Genomic DNA, 23,551 nt, shown 5'->3' with positions numbered 1-23,551 from the left:
CTGACTCCCTCACAGGCTTTCTGCTTCGGATATATTTAAAAAGTTTTTACTGTGAGTTTTTTGCCTCTACAGCCAACTTCTTTTCAAATTCTCTCTTAGCCTGTCTTATCAATGTCTTACATTTAACTTGCAAATGTTATGCTTTATCCTATTTTCTTCTGTTGGATCCTTCTTCCAATTTTTGAATGAAGATGTTTTGGCTAAAATAGCTTCTTTCACCTCCCCTTTTAACCATGCCGGTAATCGTTTTGCCTTCTTTCCACCTTTCTTAATGTGTGGAATACATCTGGACTGTGCTTCTAGAATGGTATTTTTTAACAATGACCACGCCTCTTGGACATTTTTTACTTTTGTAGCTGCTCCTTTCAGTTTTTTTTCTAACAATTTTTCTCATTTTATCAAAGTTTCCCTTTTGAAAGTTTAGCACGAGAGCCTTGGATTTTCACACTGTTCCTTTTTCAGTCATTAAATCAAATTTGATCATATTATGATCACTATTGCCAAGCGGCCCCACCACCGTTACCCTCTCTCACCAAGTCCTGTGCTCCACTGAGAATTAGATCTAAAATTGCTCCCTCTCTCGTCGGTTCCTGAACCAATTGCTCCATAAAGCTATCATTTATTCCATCCAGGAACGTTATCTCTCTAGCGTGACCCGATGATACATTTACCCAGTCTATATTGGGGTAATTGAAGTCTCCCATTATTACTGCACTACCAATTTGGTTAGCTTCCCTAATTTCTCTTAGCATTTCACTGTCCATCTCACCATCTTGACCAGGTGGACGGTAGTATACCCCTATCACTGTAGTCTTCCCTGACACACAAGGGATTTCTACCCATAAAGATTCAATTTTGTATTTAGTCTCATGCAGGATGTTTATCCTGTTGGACTCTATGCCATCCCAGACATAAAGCGCCACTCCTCCTCCCGACTGCTCCTCTCTGTCATTGCGATATAATTTGTACCCCGGTATAGCACTGTCCCATTGGTTATCCTCTTTCCACCATGTCTCTGAGATGCCAATTAAGTCTATGTCATCATTTACTGCTATACATTCTAATTCTCCCATCTTACTTCTTAGACTTCTGGCATTAGCATACAAACTTTTCAAAGTTTGTTTTTTGTTTGTATTTTTATTCTGCTTTTTAATTGATAGGGATAAGTTAGAATTTTTTAGCTCAGGTGAGTTTTTAGTTACAGGCACTTGGACTACTTTTCTAATTATTGGAACTTCACTGTCGGGATGCCCTAATTCTAATGCATCATTAGTATCCTTTAAAGATACCTCTCTCCGAACCATGCGCTGCTGAGCGACTGTCGGCTTTCCCCTTTGTTCTAGTTTAAAAGCTGCTCTATCTCCTTTTTAAAGGTTAGCGCCAGTAGTCTGGTTCCACCCTGGTTAAGGTGGAGCCCATCCCTTCGGAAGAGACTCCCCCTCCCCAAAAGGTTCCCCAGTTCCTAACAAAACTGAATCCCTCTTCCTTGCACCATCGTCTCATCCACGCATTGAGACTGCGGAGCTCTGCCTGCCTCTGGTGACCTGCGAATGGAACAGGGAGCATTTCAGAGAATGCTACCCTGGAGGTTCTGGATTTAATCTTTCCACCTAAGAGCCTAAATTTGGCTTCCAGAACCTCCCTCCCACATTTTCCTATGTCGTTGGTGCCCACGTGTACCACGACAGCCGGCTCCTCCCCAGCACTGTCTAAAATCCTATCTAGGTGACGTGTGAGGTCCGCCACCTTCGCACCAGGTAGGCATGTTACCAGGCGATCCTCACGCCCACCAGCCACCCAGCTATCTACATTCCTAATAATTGAATCACCAACTATGTCGGCCGACCTAACCCTTCGCTCCTGGGCAGTAGGCCTTGGGGAGATATCCTCAGTGCGAAAGGACAATGCATCACCTAGAGAGCAGGTCCTTGCTACAGGATCCTTTCCTGCTACACCTGGGTGGTGCTCTCCCATTATGAGACCTTCTTCCTCCAAGGCAGCACCAGGGTTGCCAGTCTGAAGTTGGACTTGACTACTATGTCCCTGAAGGTCTCATCTATATACCTCTCTGTCTGCCTCAGCTCCTCCAGGTCTGCCACTCTAGCCTCCAGAGATCAGACTCGTTCTCTGAGAGCCAGGAGCTCTTTGCATCGCATGCACATGTAAACTTCTCACCGGTGGGTAAAAAATCATACATGTGACACTCGATGCAAAAGACTGGGAAGCCCCCCTCTTGCTGCTGGACTGCTGCCTTCATCTCAATTTTGATCAGTTCCTAGTTAAGTTTTAGGTTGCTAGTTTAGGATGTGGTTAGTGCAGTTAGTATAGCTGTGTTTAAAAAAGGATTGGATAAGTTCTTAGAGGAGAAGTCCATTACCTGCTATTAAGTTCACTTAGAGAATAGCCACTGCCATTAGCAATGGTAACATGGAATAGACTTAGTTTTTGGGTACTTGCCAGGTTCTTATGGCCTGGATTGGCCACTGTTGGAAACAGGATGCTGGGCTTGATGGATCCTTGGTCTGACCCAGTATGGCATTTTCTTATGTTCTTATGTTCCTTATGAACATACATTAAATAGGACTGGACTCTTCAGCTTGGAGAAGCAACAACTGAAACAGAATGCGACAGAGGTTTATAAAATTATGAGTGGGACAAAATTCATAAATGGCATGAAGGGAGTAGCCTAGTGGTTAAGCTGTAAACTAAGAAAGCCAAGGATCAAATCCTACAGCTGCTCTTTGTGACCCTGGCAAGTCACTTTACCCTCTGTTTGCCTCAGGTACATTTACTAAGCCGCCATAATGCATGTGCAACATAGCCATATCATGTATGTTTTATTGTTCAAATTTCACCCCCTATTAAAATTAGCTGGTAAGTATGCATTTGAATGTATAAAATTACTGATATATGCACATCAGATAATACAAGGTTAATCCATAAGAAAATAAGTTGTCATACTGGGTCAGACCCCAAGGGTCCATCAAGCCCAGCATCCTGTTTCCAACAGTGGCCAATCCAGGTTACAAGTACCTGGCAAGTACCTAAAACATTAAGTAGATCCCATGCTTCTAATGCCAGTAATAGCAATGGCTATTTCCTAAGTCAACTTGATTAATAGCAGTTAATGGACTTTTCCTAAAAAACTTTTTTTAAACCCAGCTACACTAACTGCCCTAACCACATCATCTGGCAACAAATTCCAGAGCTTAATGTGTTATGTGAAAAATAATTTTATCCAATTTGTTTTAAATGTGCTACTTTCTAACTTCATATAGTGTCCCCTAATCCTTCTGTTATCACATCCCCCCCCTCAGCCATCTCTTCTCCAAGCTGGATAGCCCTAACCTCCTTAGCCTTTTCACATGGGGGAGCCATTCCATCCCCTTTATCATTTTATTCACCCTTCTCTGTACCTTCTCCAGAGCAACTAATTGTTTTTTGAAATGTGGCAACCAGAATTGTACACAGTACTCAAGGTGTGGTCTCACCATGGAGCGATACAGAGGCATGACATTTTCTGTTTTTTTTCACCATTCCCTTCTTAATAATTCCTAACATTCTGTTTGCTTTTTTGACTGCCACAGCACACTGAGTCGACAATTTCAATGTATTATCCACTATGACGCTTAGATCATTTCTGGGTCGTAGCTCCTAATATAGAACCTAACATTGTGTAACTTCAGCATGTGTTATTTTTCCCTAAATTAATCACCTTGTACATGTCCACATTAAATTTCATCTGCCATTTGGATGCCCAATCTTCCTTCCTTGCAAGGTCCTCTTGCAATTTATCTCAATCCGTTTGTGATTTAACTACTCTAATTAATTTAGTATCATCTACAAATTTGATTACCTCACTCATTATATTCCTGTCCAGATCATTTATGAATATATTGAAAAGCCTCAGTCAAAGTACAGATCCATGAGGCATTCCACTGTTACCCTTTCCCACTGAGAAAATTGACCATTTAATCTTACTCTCTGTTTCCTGTCTTTTAACCAGTTTATAATCCATGAAAGGACATCACCTCCTTTCCCATGACTTTTTACTTTCCTAGAAGCCTCTCATGAGGGACTTTGTCAAATGCCTTCTGAAAATCAAATACACTACATCAACTAATTCACCTTTATTCTCATGTTTATTAACCCCTTCAACTAAATGAAGCAGATTTGTGAGGCAAGACTTGCCTTGGGTAAATCCATGCTGACTGTGTTCCATTAAACCATGTCTTTCTCTGCTCTGTGATTTTAATCTTCAGATAGTTTCCACTATTTTTCCCGGCACTGAAGTCAGGTTCACCAGTCTATAGTTTCCAGGATTACCCCTGGAGCCCTTTTTAAATATTGGAGTTACATTGGCCACCCTCCAGGCTTCAGGTATAATGGATGATTTTAATGATAATTTGCAAATTTTAACTAACATATCTGAAATTTCATTTTTGGGTTCCTTTAGAATCCTGGGGTGCATACCATCTGGTCCATGTGATTTTCTACTCTTTAGTTTGTCAGTCTGGCCTACTACATCTTCCAGGTTCACAGTGATTTGGTTCCGTTCATTTAATCCATCACCTTTGAAAACCATGTCCAGACCCAGTATCTCTCCAAAATCCTCATTAGTAAACACAGAAGCAAAGAATTAATTTAGTCTTTCTAACAGTCCAACCGCCTCCCTCACAGGTTTCCTGCTTCAGATATATTTTTAAAAGTTTTTATTATGAGTTTTCCTCTACAGCCAACTTCATTTCAAATTCTCTCTTAGCCTGTCTTATGAATGTTTTACACTTAACTTGACAATGCTTATGTTTTTTTCCTATTTTCTTCAGGTGAGTTCTTCCAATTTTTGAAGAATTTTTTTGTGGCTAAAATAGCCTTCTTCACTTCACTTTTTAACCATGCCAGTAATTGTTTTTGCCTTCCTTCCATCTTTCTTAAAGCATGGGATACATCTGGACTACGCTTCTAAGATGGTATTTTTGAACAATGTTCACACCTGTTGTGCACTTTTAACCTTTGCAGTTGTACCTTTCAGTTTTTTCTAACGATTTTTCTCATTTTATCAATGCTTCCTTTTTGAAAATTTAGTGTTAGAGCTGTAAATTTGCATATTGTCCCCCTTTCAGTCATTAGATCAAATTTGATCATGTTATGATCACTATAGCCTTCCCATCACCATTACCTCTCTTACCAATTCCCCGCCTTCCACTAAGAATTAGATCTAAAAGAGTTCCCCTCTCTCATCAGTTCCTGAACCAATTGCTCCATAAAGCAGTCATTTATTCCATCCAGGAACTTTACGTCTCTAGCATGTCTTGATGTTACATTTACCCAGTCAATGTTCAGGTAATTGAAATCTCCCATTATTACAATACTGCCAATGTTGGATTTCGTGGACCCTTGAGCTGGCTAGGATAGGTGATGGTGCACCATGGGTGGGCCCACAGTGGAAGTCGAAACCGAGAGGCAGCACAGGGCAGGAGACTGGTCGAATCTTCACCACTGGAAGCCCAAGATCCCCCCTGGAGGGGCCCTTGAGGATCTGGGCCACTTGGATTTATGTGCAGTCTCCTGTGGGCGAGTTTCTGAAGAGGAATCCCAGAATCCTGGAGAGGACAGAAGCTGGAGCTAGGAGACGAACTGGAACTTCACCACTGGAAGCCCGAGGTCCCCCCAGGAGGAGCCTATGAGGACCCGAGCCGCTTGAACTTAGGTGGGGTCTCCTGGATGGAGCAGAACAGGATACCAAGAAGCAAGCTGAAGTCAGAAGTCCGGAACAGAAGCCGAAGCCGGAAGCCAGGGGACGAGCCGAAGTCACAAGCCAGGAACAAGCCAAAGTCAGAAGCCAGGAACAGAAGCTGAAGTCAGAAGCCAGGGGACAATCAAAAGTCAGAAACCGGGAACAGAATCCGAAGTCAGAAGCCAGGGGGAACAATCCGAAATCAGAAGCCAGGAACAGAAGTCGAAGTCAGAAGCCAGGGAACGATCCGAAGTCAGAAGCCAGGAACAGAACAGCAACTAACAACTCTGAAGCAGAGAGAACCTCGTTGCAAGGCAAAGAATCAGACAGGCCGCAGGGTTTAAATCCCTGCCGGTGTCTGACATCCTTCGGGGGCAGAGCTCCAGTTTCCCGCACTGGTCCCTTTAAAACTCCATGACCCAGTGCGCGCACCTAGAGGGGCGGAGCCAGCAACGGAAGTCAGCAGCGTCTCCCTCTCAGAGGGAACTCCGTGCGGAAGAAGCCAGCCAGGCCTAAACAGGTCTCAAGGATGCTGCTGAAAGGCGGCCCGGGGTAGGTGGGGGACTGGCCCGCGGACCTCCGCAGGTCGGGGCGCACAACAGCCAAATTGGTTAGATTCCCTAATTTCTCTTAGCATTATTTATTTATTTATTTATACAATTTTTGTATACCGTTGCACAGTAATTCCATTACCATGGTTCACATAAAATAAAACATTAAATTGATACAAATATTTAAATTTAATTCAAAATATTAAGATACTAAAATTTATATTACAAACAATTATAAAATCTTAAAATTACTTCTAACATCTCAAACACAAAACTAACATATTATACTAATAATATGAAACTCAGACTCTTGCTTTCACTTTCTTATGCCTTACAAAGCAACCATGTTTTTAATTCCTTCCTGAACTTCTTTATCTCTTGCTAAAGCCTCAGTTCTGTTGGTAACTGATTCCATAGACTTTCCCCCATCACGTGATGGGGCAAAGTCAGGTTGATGCCATTTTAGAAAATGGCATCGACTGGGGCCCAGAGCTAGGGGGTACTCCAGGCCCCCACTATATACCATCAAGCCTTCAGAAAGATAGGGGAGCTGGGCATAGGGGTGGAGTTAGGAGTGCCCCCCCAGACCACCAAGTTCTTTTTTTTTTGGCTGGCAAGCAGATAGGGTAGGGACTTGGGGCACCTCTAGACCTCAGGGATTGTAGCTTATTTGGACACAGGGGAGAAGAGGGAGGATGGGGTGGCAGGCTACTGGAGGGTGCTTGGAAAGAAGAGGGTTTTCGAAGCAACAGGGGTATTTTATAGAAAAAAGGGGAAGGGTTTGGGAAGGGATGGTCTTCAAAGCATGGTTTGAAAAATACTACTTTTTGGGGGGGGGGGGGTTTGGGGAGGGGACAAGAGACAACTTGAAAGGCAGCCGAGGTCAGAGATCTCAAAAGACCCCCAGGGGGAAAATTATGAGGTTGGGGGGGGGGGGGAGATTTGGACCACTTGGCCCTTTAACACAATGGTGGCCCTGGCTGAGATGAGCTGTCATCGCATGTATAGGCCCCATACCGTAGCACAATTTTATGTTGGCATTTGTCCCACGATAAAAAATTTCACTGCAGTACAGCCATAATATTTTGTCAGGATAGGCTTAATATCATGGGGACACTCCCCTCCCCCGCGCAATATTTGGCCCACCCCTGCAATAAAAAAATCACAACTTAGTAAATCTCCACCTTAACTTGACTTTCCCTGACTTCAGAAATGTCTTTTAGCTGCACCGGTCCATCCATTTGGAAAAACACTGCCTCCTGAAACCAGAATTTAAAAGTAGTCAAAATCTTGGCTTTTCAGAAAGCCTTTCAAAAAATGATGACGTACTGTACCTCAGTGGTTCCCAAATCCATCTCATGCATATTCCTTTGGATATCCTGAAAACCTGACTAGATAGGGGTCCTTCTGGATACGTTTGGAAACACTGCTATACCTGTTTTGGTTGAGAATATTAATGTAAAATCTTATTTAGTACAATTTAAGACATTAATTATTATAATGCCACTACTCTCACTCTCCTGATCCAGGGATGGGTAAACATTAGGGAACATTGTATATATTAAGCCTAGTTATCTTAATATTCATGATAAATTTAGATATATATGATAAATATATGCATTATTTTATCTTATTTCTGTTTGTTTATCTTTGTTATGGATAAGTATGCTTAATGGGGCATGTTTTATTTTTGTTGTAATCCACTGGGAGCATATATAATGATACAATGGACTAAAAATTGAATTAAATAATTATATAAATTTATTAGATAGTAGAATTGTTGTGAGCCTTGCCCGCGACAGGCGTGGGCAGCCTCCTTACCTTTCTTTTTGCCTCAAGTGCGGCAGACCGCCGCAGATGCTGTCCTCCACGGTCCAGAGTCACAGCTGGTTTCTGCTCGGTGCAGGCAGGCCCCGACATGCTCCGTCTTCGAGTCTGGAGTTGCTGCCAGGGTCCTCAGATGGCAGGGAAGCCATCCTTGCCGGTGCCTGCCTCTTCCTTCATCCTCACAGCAGGGAGCCGCTTTCTCCTCGGGCTCTCCATGCGGCAGGGACACCGCCAGCATGTCTGTCTCTTCCTGGCTTCCCTATAGGCGCGGGCGCGCACCTCTCCTTGATATTTAAAGGGCCAGCTGCGGGAAACACCCCCACGGCCCTCAGCAGTTATGTCATCGACCTGTTCCTGCTTCAGCCCTATAAAAAGACCTTGCTGCCATTCCTCAGGGCCCTTTGAATCGGGTTTGCACAGCGTTTGTGTTCTTCCTTCTGATCCAGGTCTTCCGTGGTCTCCTGTGCCTTCATGGATCTTCGTTCCTTGTTCTTCATGTTCCTGAGCCTCGTCTCCTTGATGTCACTGGTCTCATCCCTCGTCGGAGCTCCCTTGTCGCCTTTCTTTCCATTCCTGATGTTCCATGTCCCAATGTCCGTATCCTGAGGGTGATGTGTTCCTTGTTCCTGATACCCGATTTTCCTGTCTTGGACTGTCGTCTGCCTCATCTTCAGCTCTTTGTCCAGTTCCTAGGTTCCTCATCTGTCCACCTCTCTTGGCGTGCAATGTCATGTCTGTGACCAGGCCCATGGGAATGGCTGGTGTAGGGCGTCTCCTGGTACAAGGCCTTCTTCTCGTCTGCAGTGCAAGCCTCTGGGAGACTTCTGTTTTTAAAGCCTTGTTCCTGAGTATCTTGTTCCCGGTCTATGGAGTCCCCTTGTGTCTGCTTCCGTCCATGCCTAAGACTCTGCCAGAACCTGTCCCGCTCCAGAGTGGTCCGCGACCAGCAACAGGTGGTTGCGTAGGGCACACCCCGGTGCAGACCTCTACTGAATTTATTTATTAATTTATTATTATTATTATTTATTATTTATTATTTATTTATTATTATTTATTATTTATTATTATTTATTGATTGATTCACCTGACTTTTGAATCCTTGCCTGAAACTTCTGAGCAACCAGAATCTTGTCCGAGTCTTCTAAGTCTCCTGAATCCTTGCTGAGTCCTCCGAGTCTTCTGAGTAACCTGAGTCCTTGTCTGAGTCTCCAGAGTATCCCAAATCCTTGTCTGAGTCTCCTGAGGTATCCCGGAGCCCTTGTCTGAAGTATCCTGAGTCCTTGTCCTGAGTATCCAAGTCTTCATCTGAATCCTCCGAGTATCCTGAGTCTTCATCCAAGTCTTCATGTTCCTGCCCTCAGCCTCCATCTGGCCTCACGCACTCGTCGTTCCCTAGTGACGGGTCTGAAAGGGCTTTCGAGTGGCCGGAGGGCTACTCTCAAGATCAGCATTGCGTTGCTGGATCTCATTGGTACGTGTAGGTCCAGTGGAGTGCTGAGCCTGCCCTAGTTCCTGTTCCAGATAATCCTCACCTTGTCTTCACTCCAGCCTCAATCCTGCTCCACCCGTGCTCGTACCAAGCTCACCTCCCGCGGTGTGTCTTGGGCTCCTCCCTGAGTCGTGCTGTGGCCCAAAGGCTAACATCCTACCTTAGATGGAACCGCGCCTCCAAGCTCCTAACCAGGCCCTGAGGGTGCACTCCGCAACAAGAATGCAATTATCTCTGTGACATGACTAATGAAAAACAAAATGCAGACTATAAAGGGTAATTTACTGAATGTTATTTGTATAACAGATAGTTGCTTAGTTACCTTAGAATTGTATTCACCAAAGAGAGAAGGTGCTTTGAGGCAGAAACAGAATCAGGAGAAGATGGGAGTAGATAAAGTTGACTGTAATACGATTATACATCCCTATTGAGATTCTGATAACAGACTTGAGAAGAAAATAGCTAAGTTGGTTGTTATATTAGCAATTGTGTTTATCATATTGCAGTAATTTAAACATCGCTCTGTTTACAAAAAGTCTTTGTGTCCTGATTGCTTTTAAGAATTAGTCGGCCAGTTTCAGCATTTCTGACACTGCTGCAAGGATAATATTCATTGCGCTGTGTACCACAAATAACCCAATTTTCCTTTTGATTATGATTGTTATAAAGTGTAAGCAATACTACAATAAAAACAGTATCTATGGTTATTTTTTAATGATTACAAGTAGTTTAATTTGCTTCTTGGTTGCATTGAATGATGAGATCTTATTGTTTTACAGCTGGACAAGACTTAGAAGAAGTTACTATGCAGCTGCAGGACACACCAGAGAAAACAACATATATTAAACAAAACCACTACCAGGAACTCAATGATATCCTCAGTATACGAAATTTTACAGACAATAAAGGTAGGTGTATTATTTTTCTGAGTGTGCAATATACTTTAAACACCTTGTGGTCAATGTTAAAAGTCATTTAGTTGAATACTTCACAAGTTATCTGGCTAAACTACAATTTTTTAAAATATTGGGACACTTATCGGCTAATTCATTATCTAGCTAAAATTTAGCCAGATAAAAATGGCCTAACTTAGTCAATTTTCATTTATATCTAACTAAATTAGCAATTACCTTTAAGATTGCCTCAGAGCAGGTCCTAAAATTAACCACCCTTGTGTAGCCAGATAACTTATGACTTAAACTGGCTATATTCAAAACACAAGCAGATTCTGAGAAATTGCAGGAGGACCTTGTGAACTGGGAGACTGGGCATCCAAATAGCAGATAAATTTTAATGTGGACAAATGCAAAGTGATGCACATAGAGAAAAATAATCTAAACTGAAGTTACATGACGTTATGTTCCATATTAGGCATCATCACCCAAGAAAAGGATCTAGGCATTGTCATGGACACTGTTTTGAAATCCTCAGTTCAGTGTGCAGTGCTGTTCAAAAAACGCAAACAGAATGATAGGAATTATTAGGAAAGGAATGTAGACTAAAGTGGAGAAGATCATAATACCTCTGTAAAGTGGAGAAGATCATAATACCTTTGTATCGTGTGACTGCAATTCTGGTCGCTGCATAACAAAAAGATATAGCTGAACTAAAAAAGGTACAGGGAAGGGTGACCAAAATGAAAAAGGGAATGGAATAGCTCCCTTGGAGGAAATACTAAAGAAATTAGCTCTACAGCTTGGAGAAGAAATGGCTGAGGAGAGATATGATTGAGGACTATAAAATATTGAGTGGAATGGAATGGAATGGGTAATGCAAATTAAAATATTATTCCTTCAAAAATAAAAAAGTCTAGGAGACACTCCCTGAAGTTACTAAGTAGCACATTTAAAACAAATCTTAAAAAGAAATGAGGAACCGGCTAATTTAGATACTTGGAGCAGAAATGCGTGCATTAACATGGAGCTTTGGAAATTATACAACAGCCTGGGATCCTTCCCTGGTAGAGTATTTGAATATGTCCTTGGTTTCTTTGCACTTTTAAGAGCTGATTCCTCTAAACCTAATTGAATGGGCAATTGCAATAATCCAAACCTTGGAGATTTTTATACTCTGTACCTAAGGCCGAGTTTCTTTGCCACTGGGGCACAGGAAATAGGAGTTTCCCACATTCAAGACATTTTCATGAGAATCTTTATCCTTATTATGTACATTTACTCAGCTTTTTTCCCAACTTATCCAGAAACCTGGAGTTGGAGAGATCTTCCGGTAGAGATGGGTATTTGGCGTGGGGTCAGTTGGAATCCCAAGTTCATCCTCCTTCAGAGCCTAACGGTGAGGGAACACTATTCTAGGACCCCAATGATGAAGATGGTGACTGTGGAAAGATCCTTGGTCACTAGGGGTGTGCATTTGTTTTCGCCGTATTGGCTATCCGCAACGTATCTTGTGATATTCGTTATATACATGGGGAGGCGAAACGCATCGCGACTCCCCACATATATAACTTATTATCCGTCTAATTCGGTGCTCCCCGCGGTGCGCGCTTTTCTTCGCCCCCTTTAGCTAGCTATGATTTCACAAAATGGCAGTGCCCATGCCCTACTTTCCAGTATCCATGCCGACCTGTCTGACCCTTTCCTGTGAGTCACAGTGACTCACAGGAAAGGGTCGGACAGGTCGGCATGGATACCAGAGTGCAGCGTATCCGCGCTGAAATTTTGTGAAATGCACTGAATGCAGCCAATTGAACTGTCATTCAGTGCTCTTTGTCAATTTTACTGATGAGCCAGCACTATATAAAGATCAGCACGAGGAGAGCCACGCATTTTCTTTCCAGCGATGCTGTGGGGAGGTGGGCTTGGTGTAAGAGGAGGCTGCACTCAGAGATAGGCTAGTTAGTAAAGGGAAAGAAAAAGCAAATTATTCTTTATTTTGCTGCAGTGCCAGTGCCAGCTAGTCCAGTTTCTTTCAAGCTGTTTATTTAGGTGATCTGACTGAGACGCTGTGCCAGGGAGAGAAGCAGCTAGCACTCACCATTAGGGTGCTGTGGCTGGCGGGGAGAGATATATAATTTCCATCCATTTTTCTGCAGTGACAAAAATTCCAGCTTTTTTAAACTGAGTTTTGTAATTCAAGTCACTTAGTCCTCTCTGTGCACGCGGCTTCAGTGGGTAGTGGTTAGTTTAACAGACCGAACCTTATTATTGGGTGGGTCTGTGCAGTCAAGTGCCCAGGGAGTCTGGCTCTTTTGTGCTTACAAGCAAGTAGCGTCTGTGTGCACACCACACACATTAGTTCATAGCCAGGCACTGTGATAGTGGCAGTGGGCATTTTTAACAGACCGAACCTTATTATTGGGTGGGTCTGTGCAGTCAAGTGCCCAGGGAGTCTGCCTCTTTTTTGCTTACAAGCAAGCAGCGGCTGTGTGCACACCACACACATTGGTGCACAGCCAGGCACCGTGATAGTGGGGAGTGGGTATTTTTAACAGACCAAACCTTATTATTGGGTGGGTCTGTGCAGTCAAGTGCCCAGGGAGTCTGCCTCTTTTGTGCTTGCAAGCAAGCAGCATCTGTGTGCACACCACACACATTAGTGCACAGCCAGGGCACCGTGACAGTGGGCAGTGGTAGGCACTGCTCAGTGACATTAAATCCATAATGTCAGGGAAAGCTAGATGTAGTCGAGTGATTGGGATTGGTAGAGGAGGCACTTCAAAACACACTAGTGCAACACCACCAGTACAGTTAAAAAGGCACCTTTCGCAATCTAAACTCTTTGTAGGGGCTGTTGTGGTTCTGGCCGCGAGCACCGCAGTCAGCCCCTTACCTCCGGGTTCCCGGACCTGCTCCCACTTCTAGAGGCCTAGTTTGTGGGCCTGGTTGGCAGCGTCCCTGCTGGGGCTGTGCCGCTGCAAGCCCTCCCATGGATCCCCGGCTCCTAGGTGCTCTGGCCAAGGGCTTTATCCTTCCGTCCAAGTCGCCCGCAGGGGCAGGTTTCTTTTTTGTCAGCAAGAAAGACGGCTCACTGAGGCCGTGCATAGACTATCGAGGCCTAAATTCTATTACCAAGCGAGACCGCTATCCACTCCTATTAATCCCGGAGCTCCTTGATCGGATTCAAGGAGCGAAGATTTTCACAAAGTTGGACCTGTGAGGAGCATACAATTTAGTTAGAATCCGTCCCGGAGATAAGAGAAAAACCGCGTTTAATACCCGAAACAGGCATTACGTGTACCTTGTGATGCCTTTCGGCTTATGTAATGCCCCGGCGGTGTTCCAGCACCTGATGAATGAGGTTGTTGTGGGACCTTCTGATCACCTGTGTAATTGTTACCTCAACAATGTCGTCGCACCGTCAGCATGTCCAACAAGTGCTTCAGATACTTAGGGAGCATGGTCTCTACGCGAAGCTGGAAAAATGTAGCATTGAGAAGACGTCCCTGCCGTTCCTAGGCTACATAGTCTCTGCAGCCGGCTTTCGAATGGATCCTGAGAAAGTGGCGGCTATTAAGAATTGGCCCCGGCCAAGGGGTCTTAAAGCATTGCAACGCTTCCTTGGCTTTTCTAATTTCTACCGTCACTTTATCCCTAATTACTCTCGTATTTTGGCACCATTAACTGCCCTCACCCGAAAGGGGGCTAACGTGGTGGATTGGCCTGCTTCTGCCTGTCAAGCTTTTGAGGCCCTTAAAGAAGCCTTCTTGTTAGACACTTGCCTTCGCCATCCGGATCCCAGCCGGCCCTTCGATACCTCCAATGGTCAAATAGGTCAAATAGGTCAAAGAGACTCCTGATTCACCCCAATATATCTTGGACCCTGAGAAAATAAGTCTTGCTACAACCTCAGTGTCCTCCCAAGGGAAGACCGTCGTTCCACGTGGGGGCAGTACTGAGTCAGTACTCTGATTCCGGACAGCTGTTGCCCTGTTCATATTTCTCAAGGAAATTCTCCCCGGCAGAGACTGTGTTGGGGACAAAGAGTTGTTAGCCGTGAAACTTGCCCTAGAGGAATGGAGACAGTGGTTGGAAGTAGCCAACCATCCGGTTACAATTTACACCAATCACAAGAACCTAGCATTTTGAAGCAAGCCCAACGCCTGGATCCAAGACAAGCATGGTGGTCGCTGTTTTTTGACCGGTTTGACTTTACGTTACGCTACTGGCCTGGCTCGAAGAACATTCGAGCTGACGCGCTCTCGCGCTCTTCTGAGGTCAAAGAGACTCCTGATTTACCCCAATATATCTTGGACCCTGAGAAAATAAGTCTTGCTACAACCTCAGTGTCCTCCCAAGGGAAGACCGTCGTTCCACGTCGCTCTCAGAGAGCAGTTCTTGCTTGGGCCCATGACTCCCTCACTGGGGGTCATGCGGGGTGGAAGGGGACTTTAGACTTGTTAAACCATTTCTACTGGTGGCCAATGGTGAGACAGGACATCCAAGCCTTTGGTGAGCTCATACCCTACCTGTGCTGTTCAAAAGCCGCCCATCGGGAAGCCTAGGGGTCTGTTTGCAACCTTTCCCCATCCCGGTGGAGCCGTGGATACACATCTCCACCGATTTCATCGTGGACCTTCCTGCCTCAGGAGGTAATTTGGTCATTTGGGTAACCATGAACCGATTTTCCAAGATGGTGCACTTTGTCCCTTTGCCTAAGCTACCTTCTCCACCTGACCTGGCCGGCCTGTTCACCCAGCATATCTTTAGACTTCATGGTCTCTCGCAGGATATAGTCTCCAATCGAGGACCCCAATTTACAGTTCATTATTGGAAAGCCTTATGCAAACGCTTCAATGTGAAACTTAGTCTTTCGTCAGCATTCCATCCTCAAAGTAATGGGCAAACAGAATGAACCAATCGAACTTTGAAGACTTTCCTTCGTGCCTTTGTGAATGAATGTCAAGATAATTGGGCTAAATTACTCCCGTGGGCAGAGTTCTCATATAATAATTACACGCATGCTGCTCCTGGAAGTTCGCCATGCCTCATTGTTTATGGGAAGCAACATCGTCCGCCCTTACCCTCGCCTGAACCTAGTGCACTCCCAGCAGTGCAACTCTCAGCTCACCAGCTTCATTCCTTGTGGATCTCTACCCAGAAAAAGATCCGTAAGGCCGCCCTGTCCACTAAGAAGTGGGCAGATAGGCATCGTCAGCCAGCCAGCCAGGCAGCCAGCCAGCCAGCATTCCAGGAGCCCGTGTCTGGCTTAGCACCAGAAATCTACAGCTACGAATCCCGTCCAGACGACTAGCACCAAATTTCTGTGGGCCTTTTCGAGTTGCCGAACAAGTGGGAGCAGTCTCTTACCGTCTGAGCCTACCCTCCTCCATGTGCATCCATGACATCTTCCATGTGTCATTGCTGAAGCCTCTTGTGTTATCCAGGTACCTCTCCCGGGCCCCTGAACCATTGGATCCTTCAGTACCGGACGAGGTCACGTATCAAGTGCGTGAAGTTTTGGATGTCCGGTTTCATCAACGCCGATGGGAATACTTGCTTGCCTGGGAAGGTTGGGGACCCGATGATAATTCTTGGGAACCGGCCCGTAACATCCTCGACAAGGACATATTACGGCAGTTCCATCTGGACCACCCAAGTAAACCCGGACCAGCTAAGAGGGGGCTTAAGAGGGGAGGTACTGCTGCGGTTCTGGCCGCGAGCACCCGCGGCCAGGCCCTTACTTCTGAGTTCCCGGACCTGCTCCCGCTTCCAGAGGCCTGGTTTGCGGCCTGGTTGGCGGCATCCCTGCTGGAGCTGTGCCACTGCAAGCCCTCCCATGAATGCCAGGCTCCTAGGAGCGCGTGCACGCGCCACTTGGGCGCTTGTCTAGGCCATTTCCCACCAGTGGTGACTCCGCCCAACTTCTGACGTCAGACGCCGTGGCCATCCAGTCTTTGCCTTGCAACAGGTTAGCTTCCCGGTTTCCTGTTGCACTGTGCCCTGGAGTGACTCGCCTTGCTTCATCGCTCCATTCCTGCTACAGTACCTGCCTGGTTCCTGCCTGCTTGCTACAGTACCTGCCTGGTCCCAGCTTGCCTGCTATAGTCCCAGCCTGCCTGCTACTGTTCCTGCCTGGTTCCAGTACCCGAAGCCTGCTACATTTCCTGCCTGGTTCCAGTACCCGAATCCTGCTACAGTTTCTGCCTGGTTCCAGAATCTGAACCCAGTTACCGTATTGCTACTGTCTTAGTCTGGTTCCAGTTACCTGTCCTGATCCACAACCCACCTAAGTCCCAGCGGCCGGGCCCCTACGGGCTCCTCCCGGGGGGGCTTCAGCTTCCAAGGTTGAAGCCACCTAAGTCCAAGCGGTCGGGCTCCTACGGGTTCCTCCCGAGGGAGCACCAGCTTCCAGGGTGAAGAGCATCTACGTCCTGCCTGAACATCTGCCTCCTGGCCTGCTATTCACTAGAGACATTGACCACCTTTCCCAGTCTCCAGCAGGTCGGCCCAGGGGTCCACTAAACAGAGACTCCCATAACAGGGGCTGGCAGTTCCATCCCGAAAAAAATGAACTCTGACCATGATGCATCGCCATCGCCACTACATGTTTCTGGCCCTGTAGTTTTGGAGGTGAGGGAAGGGGAGGCAGAGTCATGCCAGACAAAATGTCGACACCCAAAAAGCAGCAGGGGGACAGAAGTCTCGACTAACACTTATCGTTGACAAGGTAGCACAGTCATTGTTTGCTTCTGATTCAGATGAAGAATCTTCTTGTGTGGGATTCTCATCAGAAACGGAAGAAGTAATAGGTGAAAAATCTTTGGGAGGATCAGTTAGTCCTGTCTTAGCCTCCACGTCAGTGCAGCAGGGGAGAGATGAAAGTGATGATGAAGAGGAGGAAGAACAGTCAGCATAGGCACAGAGGGTGATTGAGGCCCCTGGCATTGCTTCTCAGGGTGCACCCACTACCTCAGCTCCAGTGGCAGCTTCCACCCCCAAGGCTTTAGAGAGGGGAGGATCACAAAAGACATCTGTGATCTGGAGCCACTTTAAAGTGACGGAAGACCGGCATTTTGCTCGGTGTAATTACTGTGCCAGGGATATTAGCAGAGGCAAGCAAATGGGTCATCTATCTAATTTTGGCATGAACCATCATATGAAAAGGCAACACCCAATAAGATTACTGCCATCTGGGGATGGTGGCAGTACCAGTCGGGGGACCCCTTTCAAGCAGTGTGCAGTGGTTCAAAAGCAGCAGAGTCAGCCCATGCCCTCTAGCAGTCAGGTGGCAGGCCAGCAACCCACTGACATGTGGCAGAAGCAACAACCCACCATGGAGGAAATGGGGTGGAGTGCGGTAACGCTATCCCGGGGTAGGAGGCAGGCAGCCTCAAAAGTTGTAACCAGGACCATTGGGGAAATGATTGCCCTTGATGACCAGCCCTTGCTGTTAGTGGAGAATCTGGGTTTCAAGTGTTTTCTGAAGGCCGTACTTCCAAATTACAAAGTCCCCTCCAGAACCACATTTAGTAGAATGGTCATCCCCAGCCTGTACAAGCAGTGTCGCAGTCGCATGCAAGCGCTGCTAGCTAAGGCAGAGGGGAGAGTGCATTTCACCTGCGATATCTGGACCGCCATGAATGCTGCACACTGGTGGGACCTGGCTGAGGCACGGGCAGCCAGCAGCTCTATTACTGAACAAGTATCAGGGTGGAGGTGGACCTTACTGCCCACCCACCTGACGGACCAGGCCCATACTGCAGCCAATATTCTAGCATGCATCAGACAGAGGCTAGAGGGCTTGCAAGTACACCAGCGAGACAGGAAATCTCAGGCAGGGTTCTTTGTCACAGACAATGGTGCAAACATGGTTAAGGCAATAAACGATGGGTGCTTTAAGAACATCTGATGTTTTGCACACACTCTGCACCTGGTAGTGAAGTCAGCTCTGGGGTTGGATTCCAATGACAAGAGAATCAATACCTGTATAGGTTAATACAGAAGTGCAGGAACATAGCAGCACACTTCCACAGAAGTGTGAAGGTGGGATTCTCCAACAAAAGTAGACTGATATGGAGATGCCTCACAAGCATCTCATTCAAGATATTGCCACCCGGTGGAATTCCACCTTTATGATGCTGAAGAGGTTAGTGGAGCTGCAGACACCCCTTCATGAACTTTCTGGTAGAATGGACATAGGTGTGCAGAATCCCCTTGGGCATCATGATTGGTTAGTCATGAGTCAGCTGGTAAAAATCCTGCAGCCCTTCAAGGATGTCACGGAGGAGCTGAGTTCCAGAAGTGCCACCTTGGCTGACATCATCCCTATAGTTCATCTCCTGGCTAAACATTTGGAGGCCTTTAAACAGGAAGAGGGAATGACAGTTGAGGTGCTGGATTGTCTGGACGTTTTGCAGCAGCAGGTGAAAGAGAGATTAATGCCTTTAAAACAAGACCACACATACATGCTCGCCACAGCCTGTGATCTCCGTGTGAAAGGAAAACTCGCCCTACAGTATGATTGTCTCATATTGGTGAAGGACCTGCTGTTAGCAAAAGTCCGTAAACAGGAGCGCCATAGGCAGAGACAGATTAGGCTTGAAGCAGAGGTGGAAACAGCGGGCACTTCAGAGAGTTGTGCTGCTAGCCCAAGCTGGAGCAGCAGTGCTGTGTCAGCGATAGTTTCTCCTTCTCCACTTCAGAATGTCCAAGGCATGTTGCCCCTAAAAATTCATCTGTTATGCGACAGACAAGAGAGAAAGCAGCTGGCATGGGTGACTCTCAGCCCCCCCAAGCAAAGGAGACACCAACACAGCTGTCAGTGACACGGTGTCTCTCAGAGCCGATAGAGAACATGCAGACAGATCCGCTGGCATATTGGGCACACAAGTCCACTGTCTGGCCACACCTAGCCAAAGTGGCTCAGTGATATCTGTCATTTCCACCAACCAGTGTGCCCAGTGAACGTGTCTTTTCAATGACAGGGGAAATCATGAGCCCTCACCGCTCAAGGCTGACACCAGAGTTGATGGAAATGCTAGTGTTTTTTTAAAGTAAATCGGCCTTTGCTTGGGTTTCCAAATTTTCCCTGTGAATGGCAAGATGAATAAAAGCAATTGAAAGCCTTGCAGCAGCTCCAACTGCCTCCTATGCTCCAGATAATATAAGCACTGCAGCACATGTACCTGACCTCAAACGCTGTGCCTGACCGTCCACTGTCCAGGCCTTATGTTCCTACAAGGGTTCGACTTAGATTGTAAGCCCTCTGGGGATAGGGAAATACCGACAGTACCTGAGTGTAATCGACTATGAAGTGCTGGAACCGTTTGAAAATAGCAAGATAAATAAATAAAGATAAAAAACTTGCTGTGCCTGTCCATCCAGGGATTATGTCCCTAGGTGGGATTGACTGTGTCCTCGATTGCTGTGCCCTTGATTAACAGCCCTTGCAGTTAGTGGAGAATGTGGGTGTCAAGCGTTTTCCAGGCTTTATGTCCCTAGGTGGGATTGACCTCTGTCTTCGACTGCTGTGCCTGTCTGTTCGAGCCTTGTGTTCCTAAAAGTGTTTGACATCGATTGCTCTGCCTGTTCGTCCAGGCCTTATGTCCCTAGGTGGGATAGACCTCTGTCCTCGACTGCTTTGCCTGTCAGTCCAGGCCTTATGTTCCTACAAGTGTTTGACCTTGATTGCTTTGCCTGTCCGTCCAGGCTTTATGTTCCTACAAGTGTTTGACCTTGATTGCTTTGCCTGTTCTTCCAGTCCTTATGTCCCTAGGTGGGATTGACCTCTGTCCTTGACTACTATGCCTTTCTGTCCAGGATTTATGTTCCTACAAGTGTTTGACCTCGATTGCTCTGCCTGTCCGTCCAGACCTTATGTCCCTAGGTGGGATTGACCTCTGTCCTCAACTGCTGTGCCTGTCAGTCCAGGCCTTATGTCCCTAGGTGGGATTGACCTCTGTCCTCAACTGCTTTGCCTGTCAGTCCAGGCCTTATGTCCCTAGGTGGGATTGACCTCTGTCCTCGACTGCTTTGCCTGTCAGTCCAGGCCTTATGTTCCTACAAGTGTTTGACCTTGATTGCTTTGCCTGTCCGTCCAGGCCTTATGTTCCTACAAGTGTTTGACCTTGATTGCTTTGCCTGTTCTTCCAGTCCTTATGTCCCTAGGTGGGATTGACCTCTGTCCTCGAATACTGTGCCTTTCCGTCCAGGATTTATGTTCCTACAAGTGTTTGACCTCGATTGCTCTGCCTGTCCGTCCAGGCCTTATGTCCCTAGGTGGGATTGACCTCTGTCCTCGACTCCTGTTCCTGTCCGTCCAGGTCTTGTGTTCCTCCAAGTGTTTGACCTCGATTGCTTTGCCTGTCCATCCATGCCTTGTGTTCCTACAAGGGTTTGACTTAGATTGTAAGCCCTCTCGGGATAGGGAAATACCTACAGTACCTGAGTGTAATCGACTCTGAAGTGCTAAAAACGTTTGAAAATAGCAAGATAAATAAATTTAAAAAACAAAAAACCTGCTATGCCTGTCCGTCCAGGCCATATGTCCCTAGGTGGGATTGACCTCTATCCTCGACTGCTTTGCCTGTCAGTCCAGGCCTTTTGTTCCTACAAGTGTTTGACCTCAATTGCTTTGCCTGTCCATCCAGGCCTTGTCTTCCTACAAAGGTTTGACTTAGATTGTAAGCCCTCTGAGGATAGAGAAATACCTACAGAACCTGAGTGTAAACGACTATGAAGTGCTGGAAACGTTTGAAAATAGCAAGATAAATAAATTAAAAAAACAAAAAACTGCTGTGCCTGTCCGTCCAGGCCTTATGTTCCTACAAGTGTTTGACCTTGATTGCTTTGCCTGTCCATCCAGGCCTTATGTTCCTACAAGTGTTTGACCTCGATTGCTTTTCCTGTTCATCCAAGCCTTATGTCCCTAGGTGGGATTGACCTCTGTCCTAGACTGCTGTGCCTGTCCGTCCAGGCCTTATGCTCCTACAAGTGTTTGACCTCGATTGCTCTGCCTGTTCATCCAGGCCTTATGTCCCTAGGTGGGATTGACCTCTTTCCCCGACTGCTTTGCCTGTCAGTCCAGGCCTTATGTTCCTACAAGTGTTTGACCTCGATTGCTTTGCCTGTCTGTCCAGGCCTTATGTTCCTACAAGTGTTTGACCTCAATTGCTTTTCCTGTCCATCCAGGCCTTATGTCCCTAGTTGGGATTGACCTCTGTCCTCGACTGCTGTTCCTGTCCGTCCAGGGCTTGTGTTCCTACAAGTGTTTGACCTCGATTGCTTTGCCTGTCCATCCAGGCTTTATGTCCCTAGGTGGGATTGACCTCTGTCCTCGACTGCTTTACCTGTCAGTCCATGCCTTATGTCCCTAGGTGGGATTGACCTCTGTCCTCGACTACTGTGCCTGTCCGTCCAGCCTTATGTTCCTACAAGTGTTTGACCTCAATTGCTCTGCCTGACCATCCAGGCCTTATGTCCCTAGGTGGGATTCACCTCTGTCCTCGACTGCTGTGCCTGTCCATCCAGGCCTTGTGTTCCTACAAGTGTTTGACCTCGATTGCTTTGCCTGTCCGTCCAGGCCTTGTGTTCCTTCAAGGCTTTAACTTAGATTGTAAGCCCTCTGGGAATAGGGAAATACCTACAGTACCTGAGTGTAACCGACTATGAAGGGTTGGAAACATTTGAAAATAGCAAGATAAATAAATTAAAAAAACAAAAAACTGCTGTGCCTGTCCATCCAGGTCTTATGTCCCTAGGAGAGATTGACCTCTGTCCTCGACTGCTTTGCCTGTCAGTCCAGGCCTTATGTTCCTACAAGTGTTTGACCTTGATTGCTCTGCCTGTCCGTCCAGGCCTATGTCCCTAGGTGGGATTGACCTCTATCCTCGACTGCTGTACCTGTCAGTCCAGGCCTTATATCCCTAGGTGGGATTGACCTCTGTCCTCGACCACTGTGCCTGTCCTTCCAGGCCTTACATCCCTAGAAAGGCTTGACCTCTAATGCTGTACCTATCTGTCCACTGTCAAGGCCTTATGTCCCTACAAGGGCCTGACCTCTAATGCTGGGCCTGTCCATGCAGGCCTTACGTCCCTATGTGGGATTGACCTCTGTCCTCTATTGCTGTGCCTGTCCGTCCAGGCCTTATGTCCCTAGGTGGGATTGACCTCTGTCCTCGACTGCTGTGCCTGTCCGTCCAGACCTTGTGTTCCTACAAGTGTTTGACCTCAATTGCTTTGCCTGTTCATCCAGGCCTTATGTCACTAGATGGGATTGACCTCTGTCCTCGACTGCTGTGCCTGTCAGTCCAGGCCTTATGTCCCTTGGTGGGATTGACCTCTGTCCTCATCTGCTGTGCCTGTCCGTCCAGGCCTTGTGTTCCTACAAGTGTTTGACCTCAATTGCTTTGCCTGTTCATCCAGGCCTTATGTCACTAGATGGGATTGACCTCTGTCCTCGAATGCTGTGCCTGTCAGTCCAGGCCTTATGTCCCTAGGTGGGATTGACCTCTGTCCTCGACCACTGTGCCTGTCTGTCCAGGCCTTACATCCCTACAAGCGCTTGACCTCTAACGCTGTGCCTATCCATCCTCTGTCAAGGCCTTACATCCCTACAGGGGCTTGACCTCTAATGCTGTGCCTATCTGTCCAGCTTGGATCTAGGATATAGGTTTCGTGACTTTCATAATATGGGCCATTTTCCCTAGATGTTTCTTAGTTGCTACATTAATGTTTCTAGTGCTATAGAAAACTGGTGGTAGTTGTACTCTAGTTCATCCTCTGTGTTCCCATTATTTACAGAGGCACTATAGGGTACAAAGTCAACATAGGTTGATATTGTAGATTTGGACTTGAGTAGCAGTTTTCTTATTTCTGAGAGCTCTTCAAGTTCCTTTGTCATCAGCTGAAGTGCATAAGTACAGTCAGTAGCTTCTGGGTATTCACTAGACGCCAATGGAAACACCCCACTCTAGGGACGAACTCGTTCAAGGGAGCACTTTCCTGCACAAAGGAAAGGGAACCCTCTCCTGGGCCAGCCTGTCTTGCC

The 23,551-nt window shown here is 46.4% G+C and overlaps 1 protein-coding gene across 1 annotated transcript in view; it reads left to right on the top strand.

Annotated features, from left to right (window-relative positions):
* The window catches only part of GABBR2 (gamma-aminobutyric acid type B receptor subunit 2), a 2,655,237-nt gene that overhangs the window by 2,582,458 nt on the left and 49,228 nt on the right, over positions 1–23,551 (top strand). Inside the window, 1 exon segment of the mRNA XM_029587103.1 lies at positions 10,384–10,512. Within this exon segment, the coding sequence (XP_029442963.1) occupies positions 10,384–10,512 (129 nt within the window).

This window comes from Rhinatrema bivittatum, chromosome 2, assembly GCF_901001135.1.
Source record: "Rhinatrema bivittatum chromosome 2, aRhiBiv1.1, whole genome shotgun sequence".
Classification (NCBI taxonomy): Eukaryota; Metazoa; Chordata; class Amphibia; order Gymnophiona; family Rhinatrematidae; genus Rhinatrema; species Rhinatrema bivittatum.
This window is presented reverse-complemented; position numbering and strand designations above follow the sequence as displayed.